The sequence below is a fragment of the Diplotaxodon limnothrissa genome, linkage group LG5, assembly GCF_057381915.1.
Source record: "Diplotaxodon limnothrissa isolate DT_005_m linkage group LG5, D_limnothrissa_male_GT1.1, whole genome shotgun sequence".
Taxonomy (NCBI): domain Eukaryota; kingdom Metazoa; phylum Chordata; class Actinopteri; order Cichliformes; family Cichlidae; genus Diplotaxodon; species Diplotaxodon limnothrissa.
The window spans coordinates 39,741,689-39,757,122 of NC_140600.1; the positions used below are offsets into that span (position 1 = coordinate 39,741,689).

The 15,434-nt window shown below is 42.5% G+C and overlaps 1 protein-coding gene across 1 annotated transcript in view; it reads right to left on the minus strand.

Annotated features, from left to right (window-relative positions):
* Window positions 1-1,923: 1,923 nt before the first annotated feature.
* The window catches only part of mmp24 (matrix metallopeptidase 24), a 72,618-nt gene continuing 59,107 nt past the window's right edge, over window positions 1,924-15,434 (minus strand). The window contains exons 7-10 of the mRNA XM_085354764.1: window positions 14,798-15,012; window positions 10,097-10,235; window positions 6,181-6,447; window positions 1,924-2,288 (exon numbers count right to left, since the gene is read on the minus strand). Coding sequence (XP_085210890.1) covers window positions 1,924-2,288; window positions 6,181-6,447; window positions 10,097-10,235; window positions 14,798-15,012 — 986 coding nt within the window. The remainder of the gene's footprint in view (window positions 2,289-6,180; window positions 6,448-10,096; window positions 10,236-14,797; window positions 15,013-15,434) is intronic.

Genomic DNA, 15,434 nt, shown 5'->3' on the forward strand with positions numbered 1-15,434 from the left:
TCTTTTACGTCACCGACACAAGACAGACGCCAACTATCAGCGCCGGAGAAGACACCGCGAACGCTTCCTGGACATCCAGCGTAGATGTTAGTGACAAGACAACGTTGGAGAAACATGAACATTTTATTTGTACTGTATAATCTGCAGATTCTGACAGAAATCTGCAGCTATCCTTTGAAGCACCGCTCCTCTAAAACAGCAATAAGGATCATTATTAGGTTATTTACATTATTATGTAAATAACAAAATAACTTAAAGCAAAAATTGGGAAACGTAAAGTCCGAAGTCTTTATATTAAGGGCCATCAGTCAAACAATATTGTTTGCTCTGGGTCTGAACAGAGCGCGTTGTGTGTGACATCATTTTATTTGTAGTGTGAACGAGCAGACAAAAAAATCGGATTTGATCAAAAAATCTGAATTGAGCATTAAGACCTGCAGTGTGAACGTAGCCTAAGTATCCCTCACCAGGTGACCCGTGCAGTCGTAAGTAATCGGTCACCACACCGGTAAACATTCACAAATTTTTTCTAGTTACAAAGAGGCTGCCGTCTTATTTTCACTCTGATTGGGTCACAACTAAAATAAGTTTGATGTGCGTGCTGTAGTAAAACACAAAGTCAAAGGTGAGAATAAATACTGACTATTATGTAACATTTAAGAGAAGCTCTGAAATCATTATTAATCACATGTATGTTCAGAGGAGGAAGAGCCAATCAGACATGAGGTTACTTTAAAGTTCATTCCTCAAAAATAAACCCTTACAATTTACCCAGTGATATGTTTGTAGCTGCATAAACACGAGTAGCTTTTCTCTGCGTGTCCAGTAACAACAGTCCGATATATTTTATAACATATAAAAAGGGACAGAAAGAAAATCTCCTGCTGGTAAAAAAGTTAAGTCAAAGAAATGGTTTTAAAGGAACTCTGAACTTTCTGTTGTGGTTAGCACCACTGCTACATGCCATGAAAGGAAACAAGATTCAAGTAAAAAGCACAGCGAGGGCATGAATCCTTTTTCCTGGTTCATGGTGCTTCATGAATGATATTTTCTACAATCATTAAAAAATGTCTCATGAGGCGTTTCATGGATTTATAGAGCTCCTTAAATCTGAGAGGATGTTTAAGAAGTTTAGTGTTAGCATTTTGCTAAGCTGTAGAGCTTTTCCACGTCTATACGCCGATGACTTGCTATTCTACGCCTGCAGAAACCAACCAGTGTAAACAGGCAGTGTAAAGCAGTGCATTTGCTTTTTGATTTTAGATGGACCAAGACAATAGTGATGTTTTTTGTGAATGATGAAAAAAGAGAGAAAAAGATCCTCTTTGACAGTTTAACATCTCAGAACAGCTGAACGCAAATCAAACAAACATCAGTGATCCACGGAGAGATCCTTGGTTTTTTTGTTATGGCCTTTCTACCTATATTCTATTTTCAAGTTTGATATTTGAAACTGTTTCTCTTTTTTTCTTTAAATTTCATCTGACTTGTAGCAGTTCACATATACAAGTTGTTAAAACAAGCTTGGAGGTGATATCTGGCTTAGAGGAGCATCTTTCTTTCTCCACTCTTTTTAAATTTTCCACTGAGCAGGAGAGCGGTGTGTTGTACGTCGCAGAAGAAGGTTTCAAAGTTCATACGATCCCATTTTAAGTGAAAGCACAACCAGAAAGATGCATTTTGAAGTCTTTTAGATCGTTCTGGATGTGCTATAAGAAACAAATCTCTCCCACTCTGAGCCAGAAATCTGAATCCACTCCCAAAAAGACATTTTGAGTGAGCCTACATCTTTAAGCAATCGTTAGCGTTTTGTCCTTTGCTAGCATTTTTGGCCATTAGCCTACATTAGCTAGCTAACGCATGACTACAGCTCGACCGTCCTTCAATCCACGACCTTTGACCTATTCTGAATCAAGTTGGCTGTCATACCCACTCCTGAACAGGGTATTTATAGTAGTGCTGTGTCATGGTGTTTTGCTGCACTCCTTTGTTTTTAAACTGAAAGATCGTGTACACGAGCACCAGGATGCACAGCGACAGAATGCAAGGGATCACCACGGCGATGGCATTGACTGTCGGGGGGACGTCGTTGATGGTCACAATGATGCCGACATCATCCGGGGGCAGCTGGCGTTCCCCAGGGTTACCGTTGTTGCCGGAGCGCTCCATGTCGGACTGGTCGCAGCCCATCCAGTCACGCAGGATGGACTTTGGATATCCAGGCTCCACAGTCAGCTTCTGGTTATCGAATTTCCAGTACTCCTTCCCCTTGTAGAAGTAGGTGTAGTCTGAGGATGGGAAGATGCAGGGGCAGGAGGATGGGAGAGTGATATCAATGAAAGACCAGAGCAGAGGAATCAGTCAGGTGAACTTTTTTTTACTGAAGCAAAAATAAACAGAAGACACTGAAAGTACAGCAAATTAAGCAACTACCCAACGGCCTCCGACACTACAGGGACCCAAAAGACTTGAGGATATGTTGCTGTGCCTGATAAACGTGGCTTGGTAGAGACACACAAGGTATCTTTGGGTATGGGCGCATTGAACGGTTTTTTCAGATTAGTCCAATTTAGTTTGTGGAAGGACTGGCAGTGCATTTGTAGGTTTGTGTAGAGTTTTGGGAGCTGTTCCTCGCTTTCTTTACTTTAAACCAAGCTAATCTGATTGCATTCAAAACCAGTGGCAAAATAACAGCGTTTGAGGCAAAGCTGTAGACTGACTGCAAACTATTCATTGGCTGGACTTTGGTCAAGTCTCCTTAAAACTTGTTCCAAAAGGAAAACTGTGACATTCAAGACACTCTGCTGCTTTCGAGAAAACACGTGTTCAACATTTGTTGCCCTCCAACAATTCTTGCATCTCTTTATCTGTTATCTTTTTATATATTAGAATAAAGCAAACATAAATAAAGGCTTCTTGAAAGAATGAATGACAAGAGAAAAAAAGTTGCGACTCAAATTCAGGATCTCCAGCCAATGGTCGCATCCCCGGGTTGATGATGCTGACATCAGAGACGAAGAGGCGATGATTATGAAACTAAAGTTTATCACACAATACATGAGCCATAGTTTAGATGTACATACATATAAATGGTTCTAATGTGTTATCACAAACAAACACGCTCCAGTAATACTAGTTATTGTTGTGTTTGTCATTGAGGCAGGACACAGAGGCTCCACCACCTCGACTTCTGTGCAGTTAACTTCATACCTGTTCATATGGAATTTCCACATATTTGACGCACTTTAAATATAGCATCTTGTAATTTCCAAAACGCTGTTTGTTTAGCATGTAGCTAAATAGAAATCAGCACTAACCCCTAAAGCTATTTGATTTTGACCTGCTGGACGTTACGATGTCAGAGTCATGTGCCCAACCTTTTAGCTTTTTTAATTAAGAAGAATCGTGAGCTTCAACATAGCCGCTGGATCATCGCCCTGCAAGCTTCAGAGCTCCAGCTGTGAACCATCTTAAACATCTACTGTGGTACCACAGGACCACAAAACAAACACTTCTCAACCATATTACACACATATTGCATGAGCAGCTACTGGTTCAGTGTCAGAAACACTCGAGGTTTCTCGGGTGAAGTGGCGCTGCACTTACTAACACCAAACAGCGATTAACAGGAAACTCCTCAAAAACTGTCTCCGAGGGAACGAACACGTCCATGCACGGCACAGAAAAACGCCGTCCTCCACTCTGAAACTGTAACTCATCCGTCTGCAGCTCTGGTGTGTCCCTGTGGTGGTGGATCTTATTAGAGGCAGTATCGTTTCTGCTGTGATGTGGCGGCTGTAGGCAGCGACCATATTCTGGTCCCAGCAGTGGATGTTCTCACTGAAGGACGATGTTATGCAATGCCTGCGAGACGGATGCTGTAACAGGAAACACTCAGCGACACGTAAAGAGAAGAGTGCATTTGTTAACTAATATTACTGTTTTATAAATATCAGCTGTTTCCTCTTCAGGCGTGTGGAGGCAGCCCTTCAGTTCAGCAAAGAGACCATCTTATAAAGTCATGCATTCAGATTTTACTGTAAAAACAGAAGCAGGTGGTTGGACGTTCTTTAAAAAATGAAACAACTTCGGGGCTCAATGGATCCTCCCGATGGATCAGTTCGTCTCCACGGTCACTTAAATCCTGTTTGTTGTTACTGGATGTGCCAGCTATGATGTCACTAGAGCCCATCATCATTTAACTGGTGGTAAACAAACCAGATCCAGTTTGTAATAAAAGCTAACGTTTGCTCTAACATGTTGACACGCTGCTCGTCTGCACACACGCGACGGTAAAGACTGACTTTGAAGGTTTTTCTGAGGACACGAGGTGTCAAACATCACTCTGGTTGTTGCTCTGGAACAAATTCTCAATATCAAGTTGTGCAAGATGATGTGCAGCGTCTGGCAAAGCAAGAATTTCTGACGCAGCGACTAAAACACGGTTTGAACCCAGCTCTGTATGTTTACTCCTCCACAGACTCCACTGTGAGGGGATCACATGCCGAAGTAGCAACAACAGAAAACACCCACAGGGCTTCTTGTGCCGTCTGCCTTTTCGTCTGCTCCATCACCTCCGAACAGCCCCGAGGAAACCAACGCACAGTCGCACACATTTGTCTGTTGCCTCTAAAGTCCCTGCAGGACGGTTTCTCATCTTTGACACCACACCCGGCTGGCCGTGTCGTCCTGTCACCACGTCGCGCATAGATCGGCCTCAACTCCACAGAGGAAGCCGCAAGGTCACAAGGTCACCGCTCAAGGAAAGGAAGTGACGATGGACAGTTTTCTGTGTCTCACACCTCTGTCGCTGCATTTTATGACCCTGCAGCATAAACAGCCGACTAACAGGGTTTTTACTCAGGTGTCCGAACGTACACGAGTATTTTTGAAAACGCAGATTTTTATATGCGTTTGGACCTTTCGTCCACACGTAAACGGCGTTTTTGATCACTGAAAACTGAGATTTTCAAAAACTCAGTTTTTGCGTTTACGTGTGGACGAGGAAAACGGAGATTTAGCAGATAGAGACAAAACACTGCTGCTGTCAATCTATCTGCAGTTTGTCCACGCTTACATACACACACAGTTACTGTCCCTCCATTTACACAGACAGGCGTCAGAGTGAACATTCAACACAGACGCTCTCACAGTCCTGACGTCGTCGCTTTTGAATAAATGAAATTGTTTTAAATTAAAATTTGTGCATGCTGTATGCATTTGGTTCATTCCTAAGTTGTGAGTCTACACCAGCCAAAATGCTGTTTTTGGTTATTGACATTTGAAATGATGACTTGAAAAGTAGCACAGAAGTAAAGCCTGTTTACTATTTCCTGCCCTGACTTCTAGACTTCTGATTGGCCAACATTTCTACACGGCTAGGATTTGGCCTGTTCTTGACAACGTTTGACTGCGTTTTTGCTGTTTACATGTGGACAGAGATATTTTTCAAACCTGCACGTGTGGACGTGGCCTCAGTGTAAATATAAGCTGCTGATTGTGACTCTGCATTGCAATTCTTCTTCAGTTTACAGTCAGCTGAGTTCTATGGAAAATGGAAATGGATGTATTTTTCTGTCAGCGCTATGTTAAAAGTAACGTTTTTGCATTAAAATTGCTTTTACCTGATGTCTGTATATTATGTAACTGACTGGAGTCAAACTCTCATAAAAATAGAATTTAATTCAAGGAAGTTTATAAGAAAACAAATGTAGGAGACAAACGGTAAATATGTTGGAAGAAATTATTGCTGTCTGCGTTAATCTCGCTAAAATGACATTAACGCCATAAATGCATTAATGCGGCAAATCTCTGTTAGCGAGGTACCGCGGATCGCCCCGTGTGTGGGGCTGCACGGCGTCAATGGCTTAGCACGGTTAGCTCGTTTAGCTCGTTGACACGCTGACGCGTTAATATCAAATGTCCAAAACCTTTTGTTTGATCTGTAGTAGAAATTCTTCTTCAGCTTGCGCGAAAATCAGTGTCAGAAAAGTTTGAACATTAACACAGAATCAAAACTAAATTATACTGAAACCATTGTTTTTTCTCGTGTTTTGAAATCTCTCAGCTCCAGTGTTGCCGTCGGGCACGAGGCGACGCTGAGATCGATGAAGGATACCTCCAATTTGACCGGATTTCGTCTCACGCCTGAAACCAAAAGAATAATTAGCTGCCACTCACATCCCTCCCTGCTGATGAAGGCCCCCTGCGGAGCGTCCGGTATTCCCTTCCACACAGTGATGGGTTTGGGGTATCCTGCGTCGGTGGTGTGCTTCTCCTCGTTGTAACGCCAGTACTGGTCCCCTTTGAAGAAGTACGTTTTCCCGACTGGCTCCCACCGCAGCGCCGTGTCGATGCCACTCTTGGGGAGGGAGCTGCCCAGCTCCACCAGGCTGTGAGGGTACCCTGGCTCAGCCGTCACCTCCCTGAACACCCAGTATTTATCACCTGGAACCAGCGTGAAGAAGTAAGTGAGCATTTTAATATTTTCAGTTTGTGTTGTGATCTTACAGAAGCAGCAACAGAACTGCCATATATGCAGTTCCTTTAATGTCCACTGGGGGCTCCAGTGAGTCAGGCCCCACAGACCCAGCAGGTTTAGTCTTTACGCTTAGATTCAACCATAACGACCTGGCTGCCTCCATCTTCTTTATACAGTCTGTGGTTCTGAGCACAAATAGCTGCTCTCAAACTTTATTGACTTGAACTAAATTATTTATCCTCCAAACAGTCTGAGAAAATGTGTTTCTCCCTCAGTTTCTCAAATGATTATTTAATATTTGAAATTCCAGATATAGATCATGAACAATCGATTGTTCTCTGGCAGACAGCCGATCCGTCTGCCAGCTTTTCTCTTTGTAGGTTTCAAAATAAAGCCGCTAGCTGCCAGGAACACTAACAGAGGCGAAAACACGACCTCCCCGGCGTCGTATCATAAATAAGAATCTTTATAGATACTCTTGTTTTTGGCGGTGGGGTTGCACAGGACAGAAGACTGTGAAATTTAACAGCCGTGGTTAAAGAGCGTCGATTTCCACTACAGCGAGAAAACAAAGATTAAAACAGCTGCTCTGTAGCTTTGTTAAATATTCAGCTCTCACTGTTCGGAAGAAGGATATGGGCGAAAAGGCAAAGAGACATTAAATAAATAAAAGTACTCCACGAAGCCCCTTTTAAAGGCTGATTAAATATCCTGCTGTGACAGACGCTCCTTTAGGAAGCCTGTACTGATCATCTGGAAAAACACACACAGTAAAAACAAAGATTAATACAAAGCCACTGAATCCCAATTATGTCCTTTACAGACACTAATAGCTACTCAGCAGGCATTTAAAGCAGTTTGTAATGTACATTATGAATTAATGGGTAGATTTAAGCAGGAAATTACAGTTTCTGATGTTTTTTTAATGTCTTTTACATCCTTTAACTTGAAGGCTTCTAAACTGGAAAGTTTGATTCAGACTTATTTAAACATTTTGGTACAAATATGTGTTCGTCCTCACAAACATGAGAATAAAGCTTTGCAGTGCGTGTGAGTGTGTGTTCACATCTTTGTGGGGACCAAGACTTGTAGGTTTGCTACGAGTTTGAAGCCATTTTTGAGACTTAAAATGTGATTCAAGTGTCAGGGTTACAATTAGGTTATGGTTAGGTTGGGTTAGGGGAGGGGCTTGTGTCAATTAGATGCCCCCACAAGATATGAATACCCAACGTGTGTGTGTGTGTGTGTGTGTGTGTGTGTGTGTGTGTGTGTGTGAGAGAGAGTCAGCAGCTGAGAGCTCAGACAGAGCAAAGCTATTAATTTCTGCTCCTGGCTGGCAGAAGACGTCGATGAACGAGGGGTCCAAAAGTCTGAGAGCACGGCTGAAAATCCTTCACTTTATTTCATTTACTTGAGAATTTGTCACCAAATGTTTTATTGCAAATGAAAATATGATGTGACGGCGTTCCTCAGAGCTTCCCGTCACTCAGTCCTTGTAAATGTTCAGTGGGGTGAGGTCGGGTTACCGCAGGTTTTTCTCTCCTCTCGTCCTGCCTGTGACACGTAAATCAATCTGGACAGTTGATTTTGAGGCACGTCCTAAAAAGCACCTGGAGCAGAGAGGAGGTCGCACAGGTGTGTCCTTTTCACCTGTGGCATGAGGCGCCCACACATCCAGATCCTGTCAGGAGGAGGACTGCTTCTTGGATCTGTGTTGCTATCCTACCCAGCTCAGCCCCTCCCATCAGCGACGTGAACAGAGGATGAGCTGGTTAAACAGTCCATCGATTCTGCTTTTAAAAGGACACGCCCACGCGTCCTCCAACATGGCGTGCTGAGATTGATTTCCGGTTCACAAGCAGGAGGAGACGAGGAGGGGCAAATTGGAGAAATGAGAAAAACCCTCAGCCAGAGTGGGTCTGATCCTGGTGCCTCTATCAGTGCACTTCCTGTTTTATTTTGAAGGTTAGACGTGACTTTTTTCTCACTGTTCTTTCCTGAGAGTCCGTTTGACTGTCAGCTCCTCGCACTCCTCGTTTTTCTGGGATGAACCTCCTTGTCCGTTTGAGACGTTCCTGCTGCCATCGGCCTGCAGCGCTTTTTGTTGTTAATCATTAATCACGTGTTTCTTTGGCTCTTTTCTCATCAGTGTGACGCAAATCTAAGATTAAGATTTGAACACAAGTGAACGTGATGTCCTCAGGAGTGATGCAAAGACAGAGTGTGTCAGTGCTGACGGGAACGTAAGAAAGAGTGAAAGAAAACGAGAGACACAGTCAGCAGGAAGGGGACGAGGGGCCTTTGGGCCGGGTGCTCCCCGCCGCCACACCATTCTCTATTTCACACTTTATTAAATATCAGGAGAAGGCGGGCATGCAGAGAGCAGGACAGAGCCTCATAGCGCTGAAGCAGGTGGCAGATTCTGGAGAATTTTTCAGCTTATCAGGTAAAATCAAGAGATTTTTTTAGAGCAGGTAAATTCAGCCTCAGTGAAAATGAGAGACAGAAATCTTTAAGCTCAGACTGAAGGTGGAGGAAGGAGTCAGACCTGAATTTATATTCCTCTGTTTAATTCTGCATACCTTCTCATGTAAACATCACACAACTGTTAAAAAAATCTGATTTAGATTTGGCTGATGTTCTTATCAACATCATCTTTTGTGCACCTCAGGATGTCTGTCACTGTCACGCTAACAGAAACTGACCTGAATTTCATGTGGAAATGATTCAGCAGTGTTGGGGAGTAACATGTACCACTGTTACGTATTTAAAATACAAAATATGAGTAACTGTATTCTGTTACAGTTACCGTTTAAAAAGGTGGTATTCAGAATACGTTACTAAATACATTTTGGGGCATGTAATCTGTAATCTGTAGTGGGATACATTTTAAAAGTAACCTTCCCAACACTGTTATTCTGGGTGTAAATGCACTGATCCAACATTGAAAGGACAAGAGGACCAGCAGCAGCACACACTTTGCTCACCACTTGGTCGACATCACAGAGTTACCTCCCTGCAACTTTGTCGACTTCTCAAAAAGGTAAACGACACTTAAGGATCGCTGCTTTGACACAGTGGAGGACAGCGAGTTTCCATCACAGAGGCACAAGAACGATTTAGCATAACGTGACTTTGCTGAGAGATCTCAAAATATTTGAAGTGGTGCACGAAAAGCCGACCGTCAACACGACAGCAGGCTGAATTTAAATGTAAGGCTTTTGATTTTTATACACCTGCTCTCAGAAAACAGGCCGAGCGTGTGATGCCTGTTAGTACGGCTGCTAAATTATGCAAAATAAATAAGTTTGGTCAGTAATGAGATCACATAACATCAATACAACATGAACCAAATGTCCCTCAGTGAGTTTACAGTTTCATTGAGGGTCAAATAAAATTCAAAGGCAAAAGGAGTGAATCGCTGCCCGTGCCTACTCTTAGAATGCTCCTCCATCTGTTGATGCCATTAACAAATACGACAGTTATCTATACATGTGTTTGGACCCTCAGAAATAAAATCCTAGTTCCAGCAGGACTGTGACGCACCGATATTAACTGTTAGTCAGTGTAGGAAAAAGGAAACTATTTGTATACCTCAAATTTTATTCCACATACCTTTGAAGAAGACAAATTTGCCGTCAGTCCTCTCGTAGGCGGCGTCGATGCGAGGTGGCAGGCCTTTCCAGAACTGATCGATCTGCATGGGGTAGCCCTCCTGCACCTTGTTGTTCCTGAGACGCCAAAACCACCGGTCCTAAAAAAGCCCCACAATTCATCACTGCAGAGCGCTGTGCTAAAACGGCGGCAACGTCCCGAACTCCATAATTAGACAAGCGTGAGAAGGAGTTACAGGTGACCTGAGGAGAATCTGAGTCATGCAGCTGGTCATAAAGGACGGTGAGAGGAGAGCGAAAACTGGCAGAGATAAAGAAGATGTGTCCTTAGTGACGGTACAACAGTGAAGTCCTCCAGCAGAACCGGAAGTGCTTAATGTGTAACAGCTGAAGCACAACAGTTATTATCAAATATTCTCATCGTTAACAAAGTTGGCTTCATTTTTTTATCTGGAGCTTTTGTGGAGAATGTGTTTAAATGTTTTCAACAAAAGAGAGAAGCTCAGAACGACAACAGAAACCACTGTGAAGGTAAGAGGAGAAGAAATAACTGGAACAAAAGACGAGCAAAGACGAGACAGAGACTGAGATGTGAAAGAAATGATTATGCAAGTTAAGAGGAGGACTACAGGGAGGGGAGGCAGCAGGAAAGAGGAGGCGAGCATAGAGGAGAGAGGGGAGCTGAAGAGGAGGAGAAGAAGGCGAGCATCAATCTGAGCTCATTATCATTTGGCTTTCGTGAATCTAGGACACAGCCAAGCTAAGTCCCCCCGCTGAATGATGTGCGCGCGCAACCACACACACACACACACACACACACACACACACACACACACACACACACACACACACACACACACACACACACTCGCTTGTGCTTCTATTTTTGTGGGGACTCTCAGTGCTTTTCCACAGAGGAACAGCCTAAAAATGTCCTCGCTTTCTATAACTGTCAGTATAAGTCGGGTGCACACGCACGCGCACTGCTTCTCGCCTGGCCTAACATCATCGAGTGGACGCTAATGCTTTTCTGTCTGAACCCAAACAGAGAAGAAAAATCAATGCTTTGCATTCAGCAAAGAAGCCATGAGTGCTTCTCACAGAGGAAACATCCCATAATGAGCGTCTCCTTTTAGACGCCCACCAGCTCTCGCTGCTCTTTATGTCCTCGCGTGCCCCCGTCCTCCAGTTTAAAGGAGACAAAAGATGCTTGTTTTCCTGACTGATGATGGTGCATTCAGGGACCCAGTTCTTCCGTGGAAATGGCGGCTTCATTTTTAACTATTATTGATATTTATTGGATGCTTGTCTGTGTCATTCAGGGGCACACGAGAAAAGCTTTGTTTTGTTTATTACATGTTAGTGCCACCATCTGTTTTGTAGGTGGCATCAACTTTATTTGTCAAAGGAAAACCAAAATGAGCTTTGTGGGTTTGTGAGTTTTTAAAGTGGCCCAATTTTGTGTTTCTTTGTTTCCTGTCATATTTCTCCTGTTTAGTGGTGGGCGTTCATATTAAAGAGGTTTCTAATAATAGATGCAATCCCAGTGCGCTGTTTTAAACACTCAGTTTAACCTGCTTTTAAAACTCTTGAGCCTGTATGATATTACAGAGAGGACATATCCAGCATAGGCATCTCAGGTGCAGGAGCTCCGCCTACCCGCCTTGTGTTTTTAAAAGGAAGCCGATCAGAATACGACAGCATACATTAGTACTACTTTACATTTCTGACTTAGTTTGACTCAAGAATCCATGCTGGCCGCTGATCTAGCAGCCACAGGATCCTGTTTTAAGTGATGATTGAAGATTTTCTCCTGTTTTTGTCACAATGGGAATGAATCCAGCAGAGCAGACAGACAGGTCCAGCTGAGACTGACAGAAAACAGAGAGACTCACTGACAGGCAGGAAGGACAGAGAGCCAGACGAGTCTGTGACCTTTTCGAACATTCAGTTTAAATATCAAAGACATCCAAAATGAATTTTTCTTCTGCTCAGGATGAGATTCTGTCTCAAAACAGAGGTAGGGCTAGCTAGCTAACTGCAGGCTGTAAGAACAGTAGGTGAGATCCAGAGAAGGATTTATGTTTAAGCTAAAGAAGCATTACAAGTTTTACAAGACAAAAGTTAACGATTGGTTGGTGTGACATTACTCTGCACCATGTTGGACTTTTAAAAACTCGGCACTGTCCAGTATGAGGCAAAAGAGTTCGAGGCTGCAGGGGCAACGGTTAAGCCAAGCTAGGCTAGCTAGCCTTTAGCAGTGCTAGTGGTGATGAGTTTTCTGAGAAATAAAAAAACTGGATTTGTTGCTTGTGTCATATCAAATTGTTATTTTTTAAGTTACTGGAGCATCACATCAATCACGTCTTGCTGTAAAATTAGCTTTAGCACCCAAACCTGCACTTCCACTAATGTCCACTCGAGGCTGTCTCCAAAAACGAGTCAGTCCTCATTGACGCCCATATTAAAATGATACGAGTCTCTATGGGCTAGCATCCTGTTTATACAAACGCTACAGGTGGTAAACTGTTTATAACTCACATTTAAAAACTATATTAAGAATTAAAATTAGTCTCATGATTTAAACTCATTTCAAATGCAGTTAAGTGACTAAAAATTCATCTTACTTTGTACTTAACTGCACAAACAGACCTTCCACATCCTAATATTTTATTTATATGCTGCGTCACACTGATGTGCAGGTATCTGTGTGTGTTACTTGGCAAGCTTGCTGGTATTAGCTCATCTCTCTACAGTCTTTGGCCTGTTGGGTGCTTTGAATATCTAAACATTTAAAATATAAAATTAAATAAAGCCATACAGTTTATACTACTACATGCAACACGCTGTAAATGTGCACGCCTGCTGTGTGCTGGCATGCAAGCGCCTACAGAGCTGCATCGGTTGGTTACTAACTGTACTGGAAGCATATGGCTGATGCTAATGATCATAGGCTGGATAGCGCCATATGCCACTGGGCTGCTTCTTTCATCTGACGGCACCATGAGAGTGGTCGTTTTTAGCACCAGCGGCCCCGCGGTGGCGTCCAAACCCATAATGTTGGCAGTGTTAAAGCCATCGTTACCTTCCTAAACACTAATCTGGACCACGCCGTCCAAACCTGCGTTTATGGATAATGATTATGAGACATAAACTTCAACCATACTTCCAACATCATTGCTACTCTGCATCCTCCTCCCGTAATGTTCAATTAAGCTTTATCTAAATCCCCCAGTGACACCCTGTTTTTTATAGCAACCCACGGCTGTGTGACTCACCGTCTGTAGGAGATAACAGCCATTAATTACAGACACAACAGCATCCTGTTCAATAAGCTCGTGTTGGAACGAGCACTCAGGTTCTTTAACAGGATGAGATATCAAAGACTTTTATTGGTTTGATGCATTTAAATATTTCTTATTTAGACGTTTTAATGTTTCTGTTATTTGATGGAAAGCAGTTGGCACTAAATGTTTGTTCTGGCCTTTTTTCATATTTTCATTTACAAATCTGGAAAATAAATAATAAATTAAAATATTTTGCTCTGCTTTTACCCAGTGGTCTAATTGTTTTTTAATACTTAAAAAATAGTTATTTTATGTTATCGTAGAGATATCTTAATGTGATATGAGATTTGTTGTTGCTTTATTTTAATGGAGTCCCTCATAATTTACATTGTTTTGGTGTTTTCAATGCTGTTGTTGAATATTTTCAAAAATATTTTTAATTTGTGTCCTACATTTTTTTTTAATATAAAATTAGTATTATTTTAATTATTATGATGACGATGATGATGATTATTTATCAACGTGTTTGATACGTGTTGTGCTACTTGCTTCATCATTGTAATCACCTGTAAAATAATAATAAAAATAATAGGACTAATGCGATTATATATTTTCCTAAATTGGGAAATGTAGTTAAAAAATTATGTGAAATTATTTAAAAACAATTAAAAGTGTTGTAATGTAACTTTTGTGTTGCATTTGTGGTGGAAAATACAACCTTTGATGAATCAGAATTAAGATTGAGTTTGATATTTTATACCAGGTCTTTAATGTATCCCAATAAATCACCACAGAAAAGAAAAATCCAGGAGTTAGAGTTCCTGGAAAGCTACAGTGACAGGTTTTCTTGGGCGTAAAGAACAGAAATGTGATGAATCATCGATCTTCTGCCTGTTTGTCTGCGAGCTGCTGCCTGATCGGGAGCTGAGCAACCAAACTTGGCAGACGGGTACATCGAGCATCCTGAAGGCTCTTATCTCTACCAGATATTATGATGTCATCGCATTGCTTAGCAACCACATACCAACTTGCAAAAACGACATTTTTAATAATTATTATGCATGCACAGTATCTTACAATACCATCCTGTCATTTTGATTTCACAACAATAACACCTCATTGAAAACTTGAACTTCATCTGTGGAGACGACGTCAGCCTGCCAGCTGAAATGATCTATCATTTTATTTTACTGGAGATTCACCAATTAATCAAAGGGAAGAAAACTAATGTGAAAACTGATTCACTCCAAAATAACATTAACTGTCTTGATTTGTCACCTTCGTCAGCTGTTACAAGTTTCTGGCTTTGTCAACAACGTGAAAAAGTAATCAAAGAATTCAAAAATGAGCGACTGTTACTGAACACTGTCAAAGAGACCAGCAGCAGGCGTCTGCGCCGCTACGTCTCCGCTCACCTTGAACACGAACATCTCCCGTCTGAAGAAGGCCACAGTGTTGAAGTTGCCATCGCAGATGTTGGGTTTGCCGTTTCCAGGCAGTGCGGGCCGGTTACCGGGCGGGTGCGGCGGACGGGAATGCCGGTCGTGCTTGCGCTCGGAGGTCGAATGCGTCCGTCGAGAGGGTAAGGTGGGCAAGGGCCGGGTGGGTTCCAGCATGGCTGTGGGGATGCCTGGAGAATCACGTCAATCACAGCATGAATCAGTCGGGCACCGTGATTGGTTCCAGAGGATCATTAAGAGCACTGAGACTCAAAGACCCACAGCAGCATGAGTCACTGGTCATCAGCTGTGCGAACACGACTTCTTATGTAAGAGCCTGTGAGACAGCATTATGCAGACCGCAGAAACACAACTAGTACATTTGGTTCAATGACTCATTTGTTTTTATGGGCAGAAGGAAAACCTCGGATTATAAATCTGTTTGCTTAAATCGCTGCCTCGCATCGACACGGGAGCGAGACGCCTGAAACAGCAGTGCGGCTCATTCCACCCCATCTCGTTTGTCCATCGTGCGTGTTTTTGTGTCTATTTGTGGTTGTTTTGTGTGGTTTTATGTTTCCTTTGTGTCTCTCTGTGTTTGGGTTTTTCTAGT